General features: G+C 37.9%; 1 protein-coding gene across 11 annotated transcripts in view; it reads left to right on the forward strand.

Annotated features, from left to right (window-relative positions):
* Window positions 1-24,551, forward strand: part of MAP2K5 (mitogen-activated protein kinase kinase 5) — a 261,524-nt gene that overhangs the window by 35,852 nt on the left and 201,121 nt on the right. For all 11 annotated transcript variants that reach the window (XM_032244603.1, XM_032244610.1, XM_032244604.1 and 8 more), the window contains 5 exons: window positions 3,767-3,836; window positions 9,200-9,240; window positions 10,164-10,231; window positions 15,519-15,567; window positions 23,001-23,065. In XM_032244603.1, the coding sequence (XP_032100494.1) occupies window positions 3,767-3,836; window positions 9,200-9,240; window positions 10,164-10,231; window positions 15,519-15,567; window positions 23,001-23,065 (293 nt within the window). The remainder of the gene's footprint in view (window positions 1-3,766; window positions 3,837-9,199; window positions 9,241-10,163; window positions 10,232-15,518; window positions 15,568-23,000; window positions 23,066-24,551) is intronic.

Genomic DNA, 24,551 nt, shown 5'->3' on the forward strand with positions numbered 1-24,551 from the left:
GACATATTCAGTTTGAACATAATATTTTGTACTCTATATAATTATTTCTGCACTTTTAAGTTCTGGAATACTTCTAAGATAGAAAGTGTGCTTAATATTGTTTCAGTATTACAAGATGTACTTTTAAATTTCTTGACTATTAATGTATTACGATTTACCAAGTGTGTTCACTAATTCTATTGCTGCAGTTTAATTTTTGAGCCTCACAGTAACCCTATGTGTTAGGGTAAATATTCCTCATTTGGAGTAAACTAACATTTAATAAAGTTAAATGACTTCCTGAAGGCTATATAAGTTAATGAGTGGCAGACTCAGAATTCAACCCCATTTCAATCAGTAAGTATTTATCAAACACCTACTCTGTGCAGAGTTTGTATTAGGTCTAATAAATGCCGGGATAGGATTATAGAGGTGAAGGTGAAGTTATTTGGATAACTTTAAGTAATGTTATGAAGATTACTTTGTTATATTTTGGTCCAAGCTATTATGTTCAGTGTCTTGGTGTACCGGGTTTAGGGGTTTTTTTGGTTGCTGTTTGTTTCTTTGTTTTTTTCCTCGTTTTGGTTTTGGTCATTATTGCTTATTTTATCACTATTTGGAACAAAATTGGAAATAATCCCTTTAAAGGAAGAGTATATAGAAATGACACTGATAGATCCAGATCTAAAAGCAATTTGCTGCCTAGGCGTGATGGCTCACACCTGTAATCCCAGCACTTTGGGAGGCTGAGGTAGGTGGATCACCTGATGTAAAGAGTTTGAGACCAGCCTGGCCAACATGGTGAAACCTCATCTCAACTAAAAATACAAAACTTAGCTGGGTGTGGTGGTGGGTGCCTGTAATCCCAGCTACTTGGGAGGCTGAGGCAGGAGCATCACTTGAGCCTGGGAGGTATAGGTTGCAGTGAGTCACAATCGTGCCACTGTACTCCAACCTGGGCTACAGAGCAAGACTCTGTCTTTCAAAAAAAAAACCACAAAAAAACAAAGAAAATAAAACCCAATTTGCTTTGCAGTTTATTAGTTACTGTCTTCTCCATTTTCCCATGTGAGCCTCACAGCTATCCTCTGGGTAGGTCCAGAGGTTAGCTATGAGGTCATTTGTAAAATTAAGATTTTACACATGAGTAAAGTGAGGCACAGTGAGCATTTCGTCACAGAGGTCACGTGCTGGGAGATGACGGCTAGTGATGAATCTCCTGGGTTTGAGCCCTCTGAGTCTTCCATGTGCCTTGCTCATCTCACTGGGCAGCAGGGACCTGGTGGCCGGTCAGGACTGCTCTGTGCCAGGAGGTACGATGCATGGCCCTGCGTTTTATCCTTCTTCCATTGGGAATGCTCTGTAGGCAGTAGCCTGAGCTTCTAGGCCTAGTGCCTTGTTGGTGGCCTGCTCCTCAGGGGTCAGTTGTGTAGGGGCCCGCACTGTGAACTTGATTACCTCCCTTTACAGTATGTCCTTGTTGGTGAATTACTTTCCTATGTGGAACATAAGCTTCTCCACAAATACAGACACAGATCAAACACAGTAGTTCAGCAGGAGAAAATACAGTTGGATTTAGAGGAAATATAAAAAACAAAAAACACAACCTAACTACTTGCTTTAGAGAAACTGTTAAGTGGCATACTTAATATCACTACTGTGACTATGTTAATCGTAGTACAGAGAGATGTTTGTACATGGCTTAAAAATTCTCACAATGGTTATAAAGGTATATATAGTTTGCCAGTTGATTTGGCACAGACCAAAAATGAAAGGAAAACCATTTTTATTTATTTATTCTGTGAGGTAAATAAATAAAGCTGGAAAACAGGTCAATTTCATGCATGCAAGGTTTTATAGTGGCAAAAAAATGCATTGCACCCGTTCTGACCCTTTACATTTGAGGTTATTTGTTTTCAAACTTGACCCCAAGCACCAGTTTTAGACATCTCTATAATTAACTTGTTAGATAAAGCATAAGGATATTTTATTTGTCTTGATTTCTGGGTCAATGGCAAAGTAGTAACTGAAATTTCTAGCCTATTGTACGTAGCAGTTAATTAAAGAAAAGCATTAACTATAGGAGAACACACCACTGCTGTTGTCTTGTATCAGTACAAAAAGGCAGTAATTTTTTTGACAGCCACTGATTGGAAAGTTGCTTGCAGCCTTCCAGAAGCAAGGGGGTACATGCTGTGGATCAATAACCGGCAAATTTCCCATTAAAAAGAATACCTGAGCAATGTTCCAAATAGCCACTGGCATCTTAATTTTCCGTGGAAACCTCAAATACTTGTGTGCCGAGGACCAGCCATTTTCGGACAATTTTTCCAGACTACTTGTTAACAGTTATTGCTGTCCCAAAAGGTTGACAGCCTGCATGATTGATATTTCATTTACTTGTCATCACTGTTTGAGTAATGGAGAGTGCTGTATTTCTGTGGCTTTAAGGAACAGAATCTCGTGAAAGACATTTGCCTTAGTATGTATTCCAGGAAGTGTGTTGCACAGGTTTATGCTGTATGTATATAAGTTTTTTATGTCTGTAGAAGGAGAGAATCACTTTTCTTTCCAGTTTGAAAGCCTCTGGAGAGCTGGGTACACTTATATCAGTCCATAGCTAGCCAACGTCCACCTTCACTTTGTTGTAAGTGCAAACAGCCTTAGATGTATTAACTTGTGATTCCCAAAATGATGTAGAATGTTCTAGCTCCCCTTTATTTTCAAGAGAAAAAAAAATCCCCTTGCTCTTGTAATAATTGTAATGTACATAAAAGCAACAGGAAGATAGATGTGGTATCTTCTAAAAGAAAGAAACTCTTAAAGAATGTCAGCAAACAATGGTAATCAAGGAGGGATTTCCTAAACATACAGTATTTAAATAATATGCACATGTTTTCAATATAAAAACAGCGAGGATAAAAAGGGTGTTCTGCTCTTTGACAGCCCCTCAGAACATAAAATCAGCAATTTTCATTGCGGATATTTTTCTGCCATGAGCATCACTTTGTTGTTTGTCAAACGTTGTAAGATGTAGAGCAAAGAAGACATCTCCAAATTAGGTGGATATATGCTCATCAATTAGCGTATTGAAAATGTCGGAATCAGACGAGAGTACAACCTACTGAATAGTTCGTGTTTACTAAGGAGTGTGAAAGGTTTTTCACTTAGAACTTTATTTTTTTTGCACAGAATTTTACAGTGCAATTTTATCCGTACTAAAGTGTTTATAAGACTAAAGCATAAAAGGTATGTGTGTTTGAAACTAGGCTACCTTTTAATCATGTTAATCCTGTCATCTCTGGATGGGTCATATCTTGTTTTTTGTTTCCACAGTCTCTGTGATTTAGATTCCCATTATCTGTGCATTTTATATACAACTGTGAATAATGTTCGATTAACTGGCGTGTAGATCCAAGCCAGATGTGAAGCGTCTTCATTTTGCTTTGCAAAATCCAGGGAAAAAGAACAAGAGGCAATTTGGGAAATTCTACTAAAATACTTTATGTGTCGTTTAAATATATATCATTTTCAAATATTTCTTAAATACTAATATAAAATCTTAACACTTGTAAAGATAAATGCCAGGGTGAAGGCTAACACACTGGACTTTTAATCGTAAATATTCACTATAGTCATTTTGATGTGCTGGTAGGGGAAAAGTATTTTCAAGGCTGATATGTATATACCAGCAATTTACAGAAGTACCGTGAATTAAACAACCCATAAGTGTCTGTTCCAGTATTCATACATTACTGAGTAATCTCTTTCTATAATCTCTTTGCAGTATTATTCCACAGTAATGGAACAGCAAGTAAATGGACAGTTAATAGAACCTCTGCAGATATTTCCAAGAGGTAATGTTGAGCAAATTCTAATCAACAATGATTATTTCAGTAAACTGTTTCATCAACAGTTATGTTTTCCAAAGGTTTAAATGCACATAACATGATGTTTAGCTCTTAATTCGAAAAACAAAACAAGTATTCATTAGCGTGGGGATTGCAGGCTATATTATAGTTATGGCAGATAAAATATCTAATTTACTAGAGTAAATTAAACTAACTAGATTGTTTTTTGTTTTTGAAGCACATACTTACATTAGCTTAAAGAACTCTTTGGGGTCCACATGGTTTGTAAACCAAGGCAAATGAGTGACTTTAATTCTGGATATTTATAAATTGTGGCTCATGATGGTGGCCAAAGCTGCTATTGAGGAGAAAGCTTTCAGCTAGTACAGAAGCTAAGATTTACCGTGGTGTTAGGAGAGAAATTTTGGTGGAATGTTTGGTGCTTGTTTTGGGGGGCAGTATTTTCTAAATAATTGAAATTCTTCATAAATAGAAATTTGATTGTCTCCAAAAATGTGAGCTGATGAAAGTAAGTATCAGTGACTCCCTCGGTCAGATAATTTTCTTTTTCCCTTTTAGGTTTGGCAGCACTATCCTTATATCAGATATGATTGTTCAACCATGTATAAATGTTCCCTCAAAATTTGAATAATGGTGAAAAAGAACAGTTTAATTATATAAACCATTAAGTCTTTCACCAGTTATACATTGCCCCACTTGGAATCCATGTTTTCTAACTAATGGAACAGATAAGGAAATTCTCTAAGTAACCCTTCTAGAAATAACTTAATTGAAATAATTAAAAGTTAAACTTACCTCCGTTAACTGATACTGTACAAATAATCATGGTATGAGTTTTCCAATTAAACATTCTAGACTTTCATTACCTGTAACTCTCTGAAGTTTGAATGGCTCAATTAACCAGTAGGCTCCTATTTGCACTGATAAAGTCTCCAAAGGCAGCTGGCTTGGCCAACCCACAAGAAGATCTGGGTTCAAGAATAATACTGCTCTTCTAGCATACATGTGAGCAGCAGAATTGGGAGTGTTTAGTATATTACTAATAAGTTATTAAAGTGCTAAGTAAGTACGATTGGGCTATTCAAGGCCAGTGATAGTCCAAAACAAGGATTATGATTAATCCACTTCTGTTGTATTTGAAGAATAAGCACCAATACAAAAAAAAGTGAAAGAAATGTTGCTATTTTTGTGTATTAGGCCAAAGATTAGGATGTAGATTATTTCTTAATGTTTGCAGTGACTGGAGAATTTGGTCAAGTTTCAAAATTGTTTCTTCACAAGGAATAGTATTTTACAAACTGAAGATTTCCATTAATTTTTGTATGGACTTTATAGCTCTGCCACAGCAAACCCTATTTGCAGTATCCTAGAGAAATATTCTTCCAGGCAGGCCACAGTAGCTCATGCCTGTAATCCCAGCACTTTGGGAAGCTGAGGCAGACAGATTGTTTGAACTCAGGAGTTTGAGACCAGCCTGGGTAACATGTCAAAACCCTGTCTCTGCCAAAAAATACAAAAATGACCCAAGTGTGGTGGCACACACCTGTTGTCCCAGCTACTTGGCGTGCTGAGGTGGGAGGAAGGCTTGAGCCCAAGAGGTTGAAGCTACAGTGAGCCATGTTTATGCCACTGTACTGAGTGACAGAGCAATACCCTGTCTCAAAAAAAGAAAAGAAATGGCCGGGCACAGTGGCTCACACCTGTAATCCCAGCACTTTGTGAGGCCGAGGTGGGCGGATTACCTGAGGTCGGGAGTTTGAGACCAGCCTGACCAACATGGAGAAACTCCATCTCTACTAAAAACACAAAAAAATTAGCTGGATATGGTGGTGCATGCCTGTAATCCCAGCTACTCGGGAGGCTGAAGCAGGAGAATCGGGAGGTGGAAGTTGTGGTGAGCTGAGATCATGTCATTGTACTCCAGCCTGGCCAACAAGAGCAAAACTCTGTCTCAAAAACAAAACAAAGAAAGAAAAGAAAAGAAACATACTTCCAATGTTGTGGGTCTTCATTTTTCTCTAAAAAATTTTTTCGTTCTCTTCATCCAAATTCTTTCAAATTTTGTTTGTTTTCTTTCATTTTGTGAGCAGTCCCGTCATTCTCACTGTTCATGCCATTTTGCTTCTTCCCATGATAATCACAACCATTTTTAGATGTCTGCTCTGTTAAGGCATTAATATTGCTTTACACCTCATCATTTGTAATCCTTTCGATAGTTCTGGTATTAGGTATCATTGTTGCCAATTTGTGGACGAGAATATTGAGGTTCAGGGAGGTTAAGTAACTTCAAAGTCTCACAACTTATAAGTGGATACTATGCCTTTAAATAAGAATTTCATTTAAATTATAATGTGATTAAAATGGAAAGGCATATATATTAAAATATAATTAGAATGTGCAGGGGGGTAGTTTGGAGGGCTTGTTTTGGTGTGGGGAAAATGGTATATTATGGGGAGATGATACTTAAAAGAGGAAAATACATGATATATCAGTGTTGCATGTAGTCTTAGCATAAAACCCACTAGGTTGCAATAAATTGTTAAATATAGTCTTTATAAGCCAAATTTAAATATTTCAGAATATGAGACTTTTTAGTTCTGTGTTTTTTTTATATGCTATGGTATAATTGTTTTTAGCTTTTGGTAGTCTTTTGCATTTTGCCACATCGAATGTACATTTTATCATATATAGATAAGTGAAATTATGCAAATTTACAAAATCAATATGTAGGTATACTGGGTATATTTCCTGTGTCTACCTAGTTGGTTAGACGCCCTCAGACTTTAAAATCTATGGTTAGACCCGATGTTAAAAAGAATCTTTAGACTGAACAAGTAGGAAGGATAGGAGAAAATGATACTTTTTCCTTTTTTGTTTGGAGACAGAGTCTCACTCTGTCACCCAGACTGGAGTGCGGTGTGTGGCTCACTGCAGTCTTTATCTCCCCAGGCTGAAGCAATTCTCCTGCTTTAGCTCTTGAGCAGCTGCGACTACAGGCATGTGCTACCATACTGGGCAAATTTTATTTATTTATTTTGAGACAAAGTCTCACTCTGTCACCAGGCTGGAGTGTAGTGGCGCAATCTCGGCTCACTGCAACCTCTGCCTCCCAGGTTCAAGCAATTCTCCTGCCTCAGCCTCCTGAGTAGCTGAGATTACAGGTGTGTGCCACCATACCTGGCTAATTTTTATATTATTATTATTTTTTTTATGAGAGACAGTGTTTTACCATCTTGGCCAGGCTAGTCTCAAACTCCTGACCTTGTGATCTGCCTGCCTCCCAAAGTGCTGGGATTACAGGCGTGAACCACCACGTCTGGCCAATTTTTTGTTTTTTAATAGAGACAGGGTATCACTATGTTGCCCAGGCTGGTGTCAAACGAGGATCACTGTGTTACCCAGGCTGGTGTGAATAGAGACAAGGTATCACTATGTTGCCCAGGCTGGTGGAGCTCAAACAGTCCTCCCACCTCTGCCTCTCCAAGTGCTGGGATTACAGGTGTGAGCCACTGTGCCTGGCCATAATTCTGATCTGATAACATGTTCTCCTCATTCCAAATAGCACAATTGCCTTGGATAATAACTACCAGGTCATAGCAAAGTCCTCTCTGTTGTTAAAATATATATTAAATATTAATAAATACAAACATTTACTAGCTTTATAGTAATTCCTGACCTGATAACTTTAGGAAATATGAGGTTACTGGGTTTTTTTGATTGTGGTTTATGTCTCCAACTAAAAAAGTCTGAGAAGTCAATTAAGGAGTGAGGCATATGTTAAGTTTAGAGATCAGAGTTGATGCTTGTCTCTGATTCCTTGGTTAGGCATTATGTTTAAATGAAATTTATGAATGCACTGCTTACTTCAGTGGAAATATTTTGAAGTGTTGTCTTATGAAGTGTTGATGGTCCCTCAAGGACCAGGCATCAAACTCATGAGACTATAGTTGGTTCAAAAAGTTAATTTCCATTTTAAGGAAAGAAGATTTTGAGTCTTAATTTTACTGCATTTTAGAAAGGTAAGTAAAAACACTTTGTTACGGTTTAAACATATTTTCTAGGAAAAATAACATAATAAATTTGAGTATAATTGAAATATACAAAATGAAAGCAACTGATGTGTTTTATAATTATTACCCACTTTTTTTGTTGTTTGTTTTTGGGATGGAGTCTTGCTCTGTCACCAGGCTGGAGTGCAGTGGCACGATCTTGGCTCACTGTAATCTCTGCCTCCCCGGTACAAGCGATTCTCTTGCCTCACCTCACGAGTAGCTAGGATTACAGGCACCCACTATCACGCCCAGCTAATTTTTTGTATTTTTAGTAGAGACATGGTTTCACCATGTTGGCCAAGATGATCTCGATCTCTTGACCTCGTGATCTGCTCACCTCAGCCTCCCAAAGTGCTGGGATTACAGATGTGAGCCACTGTGCCTGGTCATTACCCACATCTTATTATTAAACAGCTTTATTTCTTGTTGTGAGAAACAGGAAAACCACATGTACATCTGAGAGAGGAACAACAACAACAACAACAACAAAATCAAATGAATCTTTCCCCAAACAATCAATCAAAATTGATGGCCCCTCAACATAGAATTTGTAGGGCACTGTAGTTTTCAGATAGAAGCGTCTGTAACATGGGCAGAAGGCTTTTGTATTTTTAACATTTGTTGAAGAAGCATTTGCTGAATTGGAAAAGTACCAACCTGTAACTCAAGGTGGTGTCAGGAAATTAATATTCTCTTTTTCTGTCACTGCTTTATCTCTAGGACTGAATATTAGCACGTGTCAAGATTTGTAAGAAATATAATAAAATTAGTTGTATATCTATATTTTAGTACATTTGACTCCTAATGGCTATGCAAGGTAGTATTCACACTAGAATGTTCCATCTTAGAACCCCTAGCAATCTTTTTGGCATTAAAAGATCCTTTTCTCATCACCACCCCCCACTGCCGCTCCGCAAAGAAAAACCCTTAGCTCTTTTCAAAGTAGTTTAAGTGATAGCAGATATACAATGTAATAGAATGAGGACAGATTGCAGAAATTTGAATTATGAAAGGAATCTAATCATTTTAGCTCAGTTAACTTGATTTTTATATGTTTTAAGCAGAAATTGGAATTTATATGAGGTGGTGTGAGAAAGCTCTTTGCATTTATAAATGCTCACTCCTGCAAGTTAAAACCCTGGTTCATAATTCCCACTTTGGGTCTTGGGAGCCACTTTTCAATCATTTCTCTCTGCTAATTTTGGTGTCACCCTCATTTCTTTTTAAACGATTCATTTTGAACAAATTTGTAAATGGCCCTGATGTGTTCTACAATTTAGTCAATTACTGTTTCAGCCTGCAAGCCTCCTGGGGAACGGAACATACATGGCCTGAAGGTACGAATTTCAATAATTGTTTCAGTAAAGTTAGATGGATTTGTAATGCTGTGTTCCACTTATTGAAATGTCAAATAAAACTGCACTTTCTCAAGCTCTGACAAGCGATCCTTTTTTTTTTTTTTTTTTTTAATGGGAGGTGGAGGGGGATTCATCTGTAGTATTTGCCCAATATCTGTATATATTTGGATACTGGGGGTTTGGTGCGGTATTTTTAATTATTTGGAATTGTGTTATTGGTCAGTGTCTTCAGGATAATCCTAGGTGCTGTTTTCTACGATTTATTTGAGTGAGAATATAGACTTCATTTCAGTGATTAAGCACATAAGCATATTGCACATGGAATACCCTCCTCTTGACATATTTATGCTAGAAACATATATCTAGTTAATGTCTTTTCATTCTGTGTATTTTGAATTCTGGATTTCTGTTTAGGGCTTCACATGTGAAAGAAAAGCTGGCTTTTGTATTAGGCTCAAATATTTTATAATTAATTACTTGGGCCTCATTTTTTTGGTGAATAAGAAACATTCTACATAGAGTGTTCTACTTGGTTGCAGAGCTAGAAGGATATGATAACTTGAGGTTCACTACGAACCCCTGGATATATACTTAATGTACTTTTTGAACATACTGTTTTTATATGTGTTCTAGATAGTGAGTTGGATTTTTACACTGTTTATCTCTCCTTTTTCACCACTATTTAAGTATTTAATGGAATAATGACAGTAATAGAGTATTATGTAATGTATGGGTTATACGGTTCTGTAACCTATATACTGAATAGACTCCAACCGTGAGTCTGTCTAGCAACAAGCTAATTAACCTTCATAGTGAAATGAGAAATTTGTGGCAAATTATAGGTTAATTAGAACTGTGTCCTCAGAACACAAGACTGATCAAGATTCTTTCTTTACTTATAGGTGAATACTCGGGCTGGACCCTCTCAACACAGCAGCCCAGCAGTCTCAGATGCCCTTCCAAGCAATAGGTGAGAACAAGCAAGTGAAGTGTGCTCTTGGTGTGATTTATCTACAGAGTTGGGGTGGAGTGAGGAAGAAACTAGAAAGAAATTTGACCAGTTAGATAACCTAGCTACATATTGACCAAAGAGAAAGGACCTCATATAGAAAGATGAAATGTTTAGATTTAGACTGGCTGCTCAAGGAAGGCTCTCTGGGGAGCGTTGGTGTTTCTGTTTTGACCTGAAGGATGAGAAGGACATCAAGAAGCAGAGAAGGGTGTTTCAGACAGAGGAAAGTGTGTAGGCGAAGGCCCTGAGGTGGAGAAGTTGCTCAGCATGTTTGTGTGTAGGCCAGTTTGGCTGGAGCACAGGGAGGGGTTCTGGGTTGGGGAAGGGGTGTGGAGAGAGGAGATGAGAGCAGCAGGAGTGATAGGAGCTAAGGAGGTAGACAGGACTCATCGTGTGGGGCCTTGTAGGTCGTGTAGTGTTTGAATTTTCCTCTCAGTGCACTGGTGAGCAGTTAGAGGGCTTTAGTAGGAGAGGGACGTGGCCAACCCTATGTTTTTAAAATATCCTCTGCCTGTGGTGTAGAGAATGAGCAGAAGCTCCCATCTAATCCTGCCCTCCTTTGATGCTTGACTCCATACCCCTTGCCAAGTGGTCATCAAACCTCTTCCTGAGCATCCCTGTGAGAGGAATGTACTTCATCAGCCAAGGCAGCTCCTTCTGTTTTTTCTTTGGCTACATCTCAGAAGGCTTTTTGTGAGCTGGGATTCGTCTTTCTATAGATTAAGTTTTAGTTTAGCCCTCAGAACGTGGTTGTTCCCTCTTCCAGGTGGACAGCTCTTCCAGTTGTCTTCCCTCCAATGCACTTCTAGATTTTCTGTCTCAGTAAATTCTCCCACATCCTGTCCATTGCTAAGTCCAGATAACTTGTGAGTCCTCCTTCACCGCTTTTCAGGCCTCCTTCAGTACCACATCCTGTCAGTGCCCAGACTTGCGGGTTCTACCTTCTGAGTAGCTCTGAGTCTTTCTACTTGCCAGCATTCCAGCTGCTGTGTGGGTGGCTCCCGCCCTCCACATCACTGCCACAGCCCCCTGAGAGTCTCCCTCCTCCATTCTTGCCCCATTCAGCCCCTCCTCCACCCTGCAGCTGGAGCCATCTTGCCAATGCACAGTCCTGAGCCTCAGTCGTTCCCTACTTTAAAACTTCACTGCTCTTCCTGCTTTCAAGATGAAGTGTAACCTCCACAGCAGGTGAGCCGTGGCCCTTCACATATGGGTGCTCTGTGCACGCCAGCTTGCTGGCCCACCTCTCCACCCCATCCCACCTGACATTCCAGCTTTGCTGATGAAAACATGGTGCCCTGAAGGGATCACTTTCTTCTCTTTACTGGGCCTGCACATTTTCCCATTTCTTTTCATCCCTACCTCGACCTTCAGTCTGGCTAACCTTGGTTATCTTTGAGGACTAAATTATCTTCTGAAAACTGTCCCTGATTACTACCCATCTCCCAGTGCACACCAGGGACCTCCCTAGGAATTCCTGTGATACTCCCATGCTTCCTTGTGTTGTAGCAGTGAGCACAGTATATTGTAATCACCTCTGTCCTCCGGTGGATTCTATACTCTTTGAGGGCAGTGACTGTAGCATATTCATTGACACAGTTTCAGTTCCCAACATGATGCTTGCCACATAGGTTATGGTCAGTCATGTTTGAATGAATGAGCGTATGCATGAGTATGCTTGTATTTCCTTTACATCTTGCCTCTGGACTAAACTCTCCACTCTTTCATCTTTTCTGATATGGCATTATTTCTCGCCCCCTCATTCTTTTACTCTTCTTTGGATATCTCAGTGTCTCTCTTCAGGTGCTGTACTCAAGTTACAGTTGTAGCACACTGAAATTTTTTAATGTTTTTATTTATTACTTTTTTAGAGACAGGGTCTTTGCTCTGTTGTCCAAGCTAGAGTGCAGTGGTGTGATCATGGCTTACTGCAGTCTTGACCGCCTGGGCTCAAGTGATCCTTCCACCTCAGCCTCTCAAGTAGCTGGGACTACAGGCTTGCATCACAATGCCTGGCTAAGTTTTTTTTTCTAAACTTTTTTTTTTTTTTTTTTTTTGGTAGAAATGGTGGTCTTACTATGTTGCCTAGGCTGGTCTCAAACTCCTGGGCTCAAGTAATTTTCCCACTTTGGCCTCTCAAAGTGTTGTGATTACAGTCATGAGCCACCATAGCTGGCCTTAAAATGCTTTTAAAAGTGATTTTTGGATATCTTAGGTCACTGTGACATGCAGATAAATGAATTATTGAGTAAACTGAGTCACAAAGAAACTGCCACGATATAATTTTCTTTTTTTTTTTTTTAACCAGACCAAGTTCATAGCCAGATAGATACTGGCATAATGAATGCAACAGTATTTTCCTTTGTTACTCTCAAAGCATGGTTTTTTTTTGTTGTTGGTTTTTTTTTTGCCTTAGGTGTTTATTAAACTGAGCTTACTAATCCACATGGTATTCTTAGGCAATAATTACTGAATTCAAGTCCCATTGCCAAGGCAAGGCCTTTGCTAAACAACTTAGCTTTCTCCTTCTGTAAATTAGGATGATTAAACTTTCCATCTATCTACTGCTGGTGTTAGAAAGATTGATGAAGCTGTATTAGGAATCACGTTTTATTTCTTGGATGAAAGGCATTTTATAAATGCAATGAATCAAAATGTTATTATTTCAAGTTTATAACATAATGGAATATCTGTGTAGAAACCTTGCCTGAGCTTTCTTTGATTGTGTCTTTACAATAATTGAAACTATCAAATAGGGAGTAATTTGTGGGAAAACTAGGATCTGAATGTTTCCCAGAAAAAAATGTGTGTGTGTGTGTGTGTGTGTGTGTGTGTGTGTGTGTATAAGAGATAGTCTGACTTTGAGCAAGGTATGTACCTTATAGGTCTGTATTTTCGTATCCTTTATAAATTAGGGATAATAACTATACCCAGAGTATAGTTATTATAAGGATAATAAGCACAGTGCATAGCACATGGTCATCACTCGATCAATGGCAGCTGCTGTTACGTTAACTGGACTGATTTTAGGCAGCTGTATTTTTTTTTCGGTGTATGTTTCAGATTTCATTCTGTTCTACAAAATTGTTCATTGCCACTTTAGTGCATGGATTCTTAGACTTGGTAGGACATTATATTAATGTCAAGAACCCTTGGATGAGGACATACTTTATACAATCTAGGAAAATAGGGACTGAGGCTCCACAGTTTACATTTGACCATAGCAAAAGTTTAAGATGTATTTAGAAAGAAGAGTAATTATAACTAGAAATGGTAAAGTGTGATCAAACTTGAAGTTTGAGTCTCTCTCATATGTAACCTATGAAAGGCACCACATGGAATATGTGTATCTCATATTAGGTCTTGAGTTCTTTCTCTTTTTGTTCTTTTTCTTTTTTTTCCTTTTTTTTTTTTTTTTTTGAGACAGGGTCTCACTGCTGTCACCCATTCTGGAGTGCGGTGGCACAATTAAGGGCCACCACAGCCCCAACCTCCTGGGCTCAAGTGACCTAAGTAGCTAGGATTACAGGCCCATGCCACCATGGCTGGCTAAGTTTTTTATTTTTTGCAGAGATGGGGCCTTACTATGTTGCCCAGGCTTGTTCTTGAACTCCTGGGCTCAAGCGATCTTCCTTCAGCATCCCAAAGTGCTGGGATTACAGGCTTGGGACACTGTGCCTGGCCCTTTTTGCTTTCCGATGTATTTATAATCTTAATGTCTTACTGCATTACTACCACTGCCACCATAGTATAATAATAACCAGAGCAGTGACCACCATTTATGGAACCCTTTAGCATATGCCCAGTCATTGGGCTGTATTTAAGGGTGAGAAGAGAATGGAGTATATAGAATAAGTGAGATGTGTCTGTGTTCTCAGGGAGCTCCCAGACTCTGCCATATTGGGGGGGGTATGGAAGGAAGAAAAACGTCTCTCTATGGACAGTTAGCGCTGGTAGGTAGGTAAAGGGCTAAAGGAGATAGATTAAGCATAAAGTTAACAGGCTTTAAATCTCAGATAGAACATTCCTAGGGAAGGTGCTATTTTATATGCTACTCTACTAGGCAGGTAGATGTTTACAGGTATAACTCATTATAAGGCTAGATGACTTCAGAGCTCCCCTTGGCTACCATTCTTTCTTCAAGAAGTTCTTTCATGCCAGGTGCAGTGGCTCATACCTGTAATCCCAGCACTTTGGGAGGCTGAGGTGGGTGGATCACCTGAGGTCAGGAGTTTGAGACCAGCCTGACCAACATGGAGAAACCTTGTCTCTACTAAAAATACAAAATCAGCTGGGCATGGTAGCACGTGCCTGTAATCCCAGCTACTCGGGAGGCTGAGGCAGGATAATCTTTTGAACCTGGGAGGCAGAGGTTGCAGTGAGCTGAGATGGCGCCATTGCACTCCACCTTGGGCAACGAGAGCGAAACTCTGTCTCAAAAAAAAAAAAAAAAGGAGCTCTCACTAAACTCATCGACATGAGTGTTAACATAGTCATATATGTTCAGAAAACACTTTAATATTTCCTAAATAAGTATGGGAGCTGAGTCTCATACCCATAGGAAAGGAAGAAAGCCAACTAAAATGTATTAATTTTATTTATAAAAACATGCCTACTATGGACAAGACACAGTGCTAGTTTTTTTGTAATATTTAATTTTCCTGGTTGCCCTATGAAATTGGTATTTTTCCCATTTTACAGATAGAGGAAATTGAGGTTCAGAGAGGATAATAACTTGTCCCAGATCACACAGCTAGTGAGTACCAGGGTTTATTTCTATACTTATTTGCTTCCCAGGAAGCTGAATTATGATTTTTAACTGTGTAAGAGATGAGGACTTAAATTATCTATTTTGCCTTTTGAAGTTCTATAATCTTTGTTTGCCGTGAATATTAGTGCTTAGCAGATGAGATTGTCCGCATGAAATTGCCTCTGAAAGACTATCTAAAGACAGTAGAATGAATGACCAAAAAATAGTCACCGAAGTAGTTGATAAAATGTTGTAGCTTCATCTTGACTGTAGGCTTCTTTATTGATTTAGATTACTAATAGGGTTTTAGTCTCTTTATTTGATACTTTTGGCATTTGGCCAGTTACTTTTGAAAAAAATTTATATTGGGAGAAGGATGTGAAGAGTATGTTCAATGCCTATACCTAAAAGAAATGGTGTATTTCAGTCTGGAATTTTCAGTGGTGTTCAGAGGTGTTGATGATCTTGCCACTAAAAATTATCTTTCCTTTTCAGCTTAAAGAAGTCTTCTGCTGAACTGAAAAAAATATTAGCCAATGGCCAGGTAGGTATTAAGATATATTAAGATTTTCACATAGTAATGTATTACTGTCCAGCTTTTGTATCCATAAGCTTATTAAACAGATAAAGAGTGTGAATTTCCTGTCATAAATGAATAACATGGCTTAATTTGATTGGCAGAACAATTTGCAGGCCGTTTTTCAAACTGTGCTAATGGGTTTCACTCCCAGCAGATTGAAGTACCATGCACACACCCTGCTGCCATCTCAGTTTTTAAAAAGTTAATCAGTTCTGAACAAGTATGTCAACTCGTGGGTTGTTGAAATGGCCCTGCATTCTGAGGTGACCGTTTCTTTCATTATCTTTGGGGAGAAAAGGAAAAACCATTACTTTCTCACCTTCGTTCCTTCTTTTGTCCTGAAACTAACACTGGCTTTTTAGGGAAGTGGAGTGACAGCAGACCTTTGGCATATAAAATTCCCGGCCTTCAGGAGACCTTGGTTTGCCTAGTAGACTGGTCATCTAAAGCTGAATGACCTAACCCAGCCAGTGAGGGACAAACGGGCCTGCAGGCCAGTTATTTCTTAGTAATTTTGACTCAAGTAAATGGACACATCTGAAATAGTATAGTGCTTTTAAACATACACTGGTAAATTAAGCTACCTACAGGGTCCTCGATTCTTCAATAGCAACATAAATGCGTTTTAATGTTTGTTATAGTGGAAGCCCTTTGATAGCCTTGGAGGCAGGGGCCTGTCTATTGCGATCAAGCCTGCCTATTAGGCTCTATTGACTGAGACATCTGTGTCACTGCAAATAAAAGACTCTTATTGATTTTCTTAACTGCTGTTCACTTCCCGTCCATGTTTCGAAGGCTGAAATCTTAATTATCTCAGATGCTTATTCAGTGCCGTCACACGCTGACCTCTCCAAGCCTCATTGGCATTTCATGAATCAAGTACTTGTAGTGGAGCATGTCAAGAAGACAAAGCCAGGTCTTCATGCCTGCCCTTTAATATCACCTGTAACATTGTGGCCTAATAGATGTGCATGCCTTAAAACAGTGCTGTATGGTAGTGCTTCTGGAGGCCTTGCCCATTTAGCACACATTTCCTTGAATACAGTTAGAAGAAATTAAGTTGATCTGCTTCTGACACCTGATTGCCATCCAGAGTATGTGAATTCTAGTCCTTAAATATCCTATATACAGCTAAGGAGAATCTGGTGGTGTATGTATAATCTTTGCAGTCTGAACATTTTAGATAGTATTTATCTAATACCTTTAACTTTCAGCAGCCAAAGGGCGTGTTTAGATTGAGGTCCACATCTATCTCCCCTCAGTGCCTTATATTTTGTTAGAACCAGTATATGTAAACCAAATCTGACTAAAAGCAAAAATATTGAGCCTAGGATATTTATGTATCTTCAACATGCTTGCATTCTAGTTACTAATTGTAATTTATGTATGAGTCACTTGTGTTCTTCAGCTGGAAAATATATTTCAAAATTGACATAAATTAAGAAGCTTTAACTACATTTGTTCAGCCCAGGCAATGGAAAATAACCTGTCATAGACTCTTCTTTCAAAAATGAAAAACAGTTTTTTCCACTGCAAAAAATAAGCATTCCGATATGCTCATAATGTTTTGACGGTAAACCTAGTACCATAGATGTCTTAGTGGCTTCAATTATGAGGTTCTCTATGGTGGGAGATGTCATGGCAAGGATTTTTGACACTTAAAGATTGTCTATTGCTTTCCTTTGGGAATGTGATAACCTCATATTAAACAATAGGACTTTTTTTTTTTTTTTTTTTTTAAATAAGGATTAGCCTTTCTTACATTTACTTGCACTCAAAAAATCCCCTCAAAAACCGAAAAACCCACCTTTGGAAGCTTTTAAAATGTCTCCTTCTACTAATTCCTTAATTCCTTAGTGCTATGGGGTAACTAAACAGTGAGTGAAATTGCATTGCAGTGAGGTACTATGCACAGTTGTTGGCATCAATAAATTTCTGGGCTAAACACTGAAACCACTTGATATGGAAGATGTAAGTCACATTTAATGATACTTTAACACTTGAGCATAGTTTTTTATTTTAGTGGTTTATGCTCTCAAGCATTAATAATGATTTGCCTTTCCACTAGCCTCCACTTAGATTTAATAAGGAATTCATATTAATCATTAAAAGAAAGGGACATGATTCTTCAAGATAATCAAATATTGACAAGTTAGAAATAGCTTTCTGCCTGGGTTCATTGATATAGGTTATGTGATATAAATATTTATTTCTTTTCTGTCACTCAGAGTAAATGCCACCAATTGATTCAGCATTGATATAGTGTCAACAGTTCATAAGAAACATTTGACTGGCCTGTGTTTTCCGATTAGTCTCTGCTCTATAAAGTGGGATTTACTAAATCTCTCCAATTGTCTGCTCATAGAGTGTGACTGCTTTCTGAAACCATTATTGCTTCGATTTGTGAAGCAAAGGTCTAGTGATGGGACTAGTTTCTGTCAGACCTTTACATATAAAATAAGGATTAATTGAGCATTTTTATTTTAATGATTTATAAGCAATAGGTACTGATTCTTCTTAATACAGACAGACAATAAGCAAAGAATATTTTCTTTGCTGGTTCATAATTGAATTCCATTTCATTTTTCCCATTAATTTCATTAGATCAAGCACTTCTTAAAAAGTTTAACATACAATCTTTGGAATGGAGACATTGTTTTCCTGTTAGCCCTTTTAAGTTGAGGTAATTCCATTTTTGCAGCTTAAAAAAATAAATCAGAAGATATTTTTGGCATGTTTTATTGAGAGCTATAAATCAGTCGCACTGATGTGTTTTTCCTACTTCAGTTCTAGTGTGGCATCATCTGTTTAACATTGGCCCTTGATTTGAAACTGATTAGAAATAGCCCAGAGGGTCAATTTGAAGAATTTAAAAAGTGCACACTTACTCCAAAGATAGTGACTTTGGCTTTTGCATCTCTAAAGTTATTTTTTTCTTTTTCTTTTTTTTTTTTTTTTTTTTTGTTTTTTCGATTTTATGGAGAGGGTGGCAGTATTTTCCAAGTATAAATCTACTCAAATCAGATCTAGAACTAATTCTGGTCCAGTTGTATCTTTTAGCTGTTATTTTGAGAACTTCAGAAAGCCTTTAGAAAAACTTCAAAAACCTTTAGAAAAATACTGACCGTTTTTCTAAAGTTTTTCTAAAGGCTTAGGTGGTGGCTTATGCATGTAATCCTAGCACTTTAGGAGGCCCACTTGAGGCCGGGAGTTTGAGACCAGCCTGGCCAACACGGTGAAACCCCTTCTCTATTAAAAATATTAAAAATTAGCTGGGTATGGTGGTGCACGCCTTTAATCCCAGCTACTCAGGTGGCTGAGGCATGAGAATCACTTGAACCCAGGAGGCAGAGGTTACAGTGAGCCAGTATGACACCACTGCATTCCAGCCTGGGCAACAGAGCAAGACCCTGTCTCAAAACAAAAACAAAACCGAAAAATGAACAACAGGATCACCTTTTTATATTTAGGAAAAAAAAAAGGGGAGAATAGGTATCTATTGTAAAATTAGGTTTAAAAACTATTATTACTAGTATATGTAACTCTTAGATTCTTACAGTTCGTCTTAGATTACATATGAAGACTGAAGCATGAATGAGACTGTGTATGTAAATCTAAACTACACAGCAATCCTCCTTTACCCACCCCACCCAACCTGACTGCCCAGGGGTTGTTGCTGTCTCTGTTTCTTTTACAGCCCCTGCCTCTCTTGCAGCAGGAACGGAGCTCAGTGCCAGTCATTTCTCTAAGGTCATTTGCTATCTTGGCAGTTGACATGTAATTGTAACTTTTGTGGCTTTTTCTTCCTCCTCCCTCACATTTGTTATTCTGCCTTTTTTTTAGTCAAAACAAGGAAACTGGACTGTATTTAAAAATGACTCAGTATTGTTATTGAATAAAAATCCTTCACCTCTTTTCAATTTAAAGAGCTGTTTGACTTTAAAAACGTTTTTCTTCTTAAACATCATAGCTAATGAAATTGCTTTTAACTGGTGAGTGTCTTTTAGTTAATTGTGTACCTTCCTGTGGGCCAGTGGCCATTGATAGGAATGTCCCTCCATACTTAACACCCGAGACAAACTGCTGAGCTATGATGTTGAACTGGAGTGTACTGAAAGACTGAGTTCTAGCCTTGACTAGCTGTTATTGACTAGTCATGCAATAAACCTAAGTGAAGTGGGCTAAGTGGTCTCAGGATGCTGTAAAATTCTGTGATTTTTTAAAAAAATGATACTTGATCCCAACTGTAATATTTAAATACAATATTCCATAAGCTTATAAATATCACTTTCTTATATGATGAACACTCTTTCTATGCTTCATTTTGAAAAGTTGAATTAATATTCCTATCTAAATGAAAAAGGCAAAAATACTACTAGTTGATTTTAGTCCCTTTAACGAGTTTTTCATAGTTAAGATCAATTAAATTAACCCATTTGATCAGAGATAGGAATTTCTAAAAATATTTTTTATAATCAATTCTTGGCCTCTGCCTTGTTTTTCCTATCCCTCCCAAATGTTTTTACATGAGGAGTATTTGTACAGCATAATAAAATTAGAAAATTTAAGCAAAAAGAAAAATAACCTGATATTTTTTAATATTAAAAAACTATCAGGCCAGGCATGGTGGCTCGCACCTGTAATCCCAGCACTTTGGGAGGCTGAGGTGGGCTGATCACCTGAGGTCAGGAGTTTGAGACCAGCCTGGCCAACAGGGTGAAACTCCATCTCTACTAAAAATACAAAAATTAGCAAGGCATGGTGGCGCACACCTGTAATCCCAGCTGCTGGGGAGGCTAAGGCAGGAGAATCACTTGAACTTGGGATGTGGAATTTGCAGTGAACTGAGATAGCACCACTGCACTCCAGTCTGGGTGACAGAGTGAGACTTCGTATGCCTTCCCAAAAAAACTCCCCAAACCAAAAAAACTCTCAATCAGTTCACAGGCCAAAGTTTGCATAACCTTAAAACTTTGTAGAAACACATTGTAGGAACACTTTAGTCACTTTTTATGGGTACTATCTAAGTGACATGGTTCTAGAACTTGCTCTTCAAAAAAAACTTGCTTTTTATGAGACTCTTGCAATCCTCCTGGTTATCTGAAGGATTCTATATTTGTCTTGATTTTTTTCTATCCTTGAATTTGCTTAGATAGTGATTAATGCACATGCACATACCCTTGCAACAAACATTCTTCCTCTCCCCTTCTCCTCCCTGCACTCCTTCCCCGCCTGTACCCTGACAGTGTTGGATGCCTCCCACTCCTTGTTAGGTTGGAGTGCTGGGAATGTGGATTGGGTAGCTTCTTCCCTTCTCTTTTTAACACTAGTGGATATCAGTGGTAAAAAGACTATGATACCAGGATTATACCATTTGAACATGCTCAGAGACATGCCATACCTACCCCTTTGCCTATGAAGTAGTGGAGGGGATATGACTGCAGACTGGGGTCCCTCCTCAGCCTAGACCCTATCTGCTACATAGCGGCTTCCAGCTTATGCTTAAATCTTCGTGCCACAAATTCAGAATTTGTGTACTTGAATGAGTGAAATGTCTCTCCTAGAAATTTATGTCAAGCCAGGATGAGAGTGCAGCTTGTTAGTTAATAGTACAAATCAGGTTGTTAGAGACAACGCTTAGATTACCTAGAGAAATTGTGCCCACCAATGGATACTGCTGTTTACCTATCCTTCATCGATCTAAGTTACCCAAACAGCAACTCTGCTAGTTTAGCATCTCGTCACTTTATGTGCTACTTTTCGTCATGCTGCTTTAAAATTTATCATTCCATTCAGAATAATGAGGTTTTATTTTATCTATACCACATCTTTTATACAGCTTAAAATATTTTTTTTCTGTATTAGTAATATAAAAAAGCAGATGAACAGAATTCCCCTCAAATAGGAAAATAGTTGCCAATTGTTCTGGTTTGTCTTTCATTACTTCACTGACCCTAAATATAGTAATTAGCTGATTTTAAATTGCATCAGTCTGGTTGTACTACAATTAAATTGGGTGCTGAATTGGCCTTTACACATTAATCTGTCAATATTCTTTTAGGATTGGTAAAACAGCTTGGAAAGGAAGCTGTTTCTGTTACCTGCATTGTACTCTAATTATCACAGCTCTCTGAAGCCTCAACTTCAGAAATGTGTAGAGGGAAAATATTTCCCTGGGTAAATGAACCCTTGCTTTATTCAATTGGTGGAAGTTTAGAGTAGAGCAAAATATTTAAAGCTTTACTATACTGGTCTGAGAGCAAACTATTTTTTTTCCAAGTGATATTGAATTAAAAACTCCATCCATTTTCTGCCCATGCAAGGCAGTGCAATTCCCTGGAAATTGATTTTTTTTTTCAGGGCTTACTGTGGCTTTTCCCAAGCTTTAGCTCTATGGAAAATGACACCTTTATTAAATCCACTTAGTGAATAAAGTTGGCAGTTAATTTTTAAGCATCTGGACTGGTGTGTAGAAAATTACTGAATGTATCAAATAAAGTCTGACTAGTCTTAAAGTCATTTGATAAATAATTATATAGGGAGCTCTCTACAACTCTTAAAACATTTTTTTGTGGGCACTAGCATAATTCACCTACTATTCATGATACAAATTTGTGGGATAATAGGTTTTTTAGAGCCTTGGAAAACATGCAAACTGTTTTATATATTAAGTTCTGAAAATGACTTATATTTAATAAAAATTACATGCTGATGTATTTTTCTTTTATATGTTATAATATTTGACTATATGTGCATCTTAAGTACACTGATTTGGTACTTTTCCATCTTTATAATGTGATTTCTACCTAATATTGCTGTATACTAGTTTGTTATTTGCAGAGAAAGCTGTATCTACTCTAGGAAAATCATAAACATTTAGTTTGTTAGGTGTTAATTATGGAGATCATCTGAGGAGTTTTCTAGGGCTGATTTATTTACAGATCATGCATTAGATTACTGAGAGAGAGAGAGAGAGAGAGAGAGAGAGAGAGAGAGAGAGAGTGTGTGTGTGTGTGTGTTGTCGTCTTCCTAAGTTTGACTTTGGTTATGTGCAGTGCTCTTTGGCATTGGTTATATGCAGTCCTGGAGACTGTTTTCTTATCAGTATCTCTGACCTGACCCTTTTGAGCTATGTTATATCATTCCATTTTGACACCTTTTATCAAACTTTAATGAAATGACCCAGGCAAACAAATTGTCATTAAACTTTCCATCACTTTGTCCCTTGGTATCGTCTTTTATAAATTGGACAGCAAATGTTGTATTGATCTTCTTGTTCTTGCAGCTGAACTTGAAATGACCCAGACTGCTTGTTGTTTATGGCCCAGAGTTGCTTTTCCTTGACATTTCCATCCACAGCATGACACCCTTTTTGTTTTTCTTTCTTTCTTGTGGAGATGAATGAACAAGACATACGGTATCGGGACACTCTTGGTCATGGCAATGGAGGCACAGTCTACAAGTGAGTAGTCAATTTTGTTTAAGCTTTCTATCCACTTTTCCAAATACTGAGTATCCAAGTTCTCTGTGATGAAGATTTTTAAATGACCACTAGCACTTAGATTTTATTTCCATATTTGACTCCAAAATTCTGCAAGACATCTATTTTCTCAAGAATTGCCTGGAAAGTGCATTTATATTGCCTTTTTAATATTTCCGTGTCTGCATCTCTCCTGAGTGTGTAGTTAATAGTCCGCCGTTAGTAAGTGTACCTTTAACTGGCCTGAAGTTTAATGCATTTTTTTCCTTTGCTTTTTAACACTATTATTATTATTATTATTATTATTATTATTAACTTGCTAGCACCCTACACTAGTCCCCTGCCTGTTTACAGTTATGCCCAGTGGAAGCCAGACCTTATAAATACCATTGCTTTGCCCTGTGTCAACACTGTAAGTTATTAAAAAGCCTTCTTCCTGTTGTATTTTCTTCTCTCCTCACCCTGCTCCTCTGAGAGAATTTCTACACATTGATGAATATGTTAAGTTATAAAGTTCTCCCAAATTCCAGTTGCAGTGATCTTACCCCAAAGGAATGTTCATTTTCATATTAAAAAATGCTAGCCATAAAAAATAGTTCTCCAACAGGGAAGTCTTCTTATGCAGTAGTGCAAAGTTTAAACTACATAATGTAATATCTGGTACTTAATAGTCTGCAATGGTGTATGAAAAATATTCCACTAGGAATTAAAAAATCCATACTCTGTAAGAAAGCCCTGAGGGAATAATAAAACTTTCCTCTAGAGAGCTGTTTTCCATGTACACACTAACCCTGCATCGCATTATGGTTGTGATATCAGATCACAACCACAGATACTTTAACGTGGATATTAATATGTATTTCCAGAATTGTAAAATAATTAACTTATTTTCTAATTGGTTACCCATGTTCTTAGAATTTTAAGTTCTGAATAACCACATGAATACAGATCAAAAACTGCCCTATTCTATGACCATGAAGGTTTACATCCTAAAATCCCAGAACATCCCTTCTTACTGATGCAGCCTTGGTATAGAATTTGATTTCTCAAGCTTAGAAGCTCTTTTGAAGTCATTTGGTCCAGTAACCCATTCAGGGCTTCAGTGTCCCCTGCAGTTACAGCCAAGATGTGAGTCCTTTCTCCTGAGTATAGTTCTTTAAGAACTTATGTTCACATGTTTGGATTGTTTTTTCCTGCAGATGATTGAGCATTATGAACAGTTGGTCTGAAAGTGAAGTCTTTCCGCTATGATAATTCAGAGAAATAAATAATGACATGTTTCTTACATGTTTCTTGGGCCTTGGGCCTGGCCCTGAAAATGGAGGCCCAATGTGTCTAATGAATTTTACAGCTACCATTCTCCTTCCCTGGATCATACTAGCCTTTCTTCCCGCACAACCTTCAGTATAAATGGTATCTTCTCATCTTAGTCTTCTCTTCCTTACTGTCTGACTTGGATTTTTACCGT

Source organism: Sapajus apella, unplaced genomic scaffold (genome assembly GCF_009761245.1).
Source record: "Sapajus apella isolate SASKATOON/1434 unplaced genomic scaffold, GSC_monkey_1.0 scaffold55, whole genome shotgun sequence".
NCBI classification, from domain to species: domain Eukaryota; kingdom Metazoa; phylum Chordata; class Mammalia; order Primates; family Cebidae; genus Sapajus; species Sapajus apella.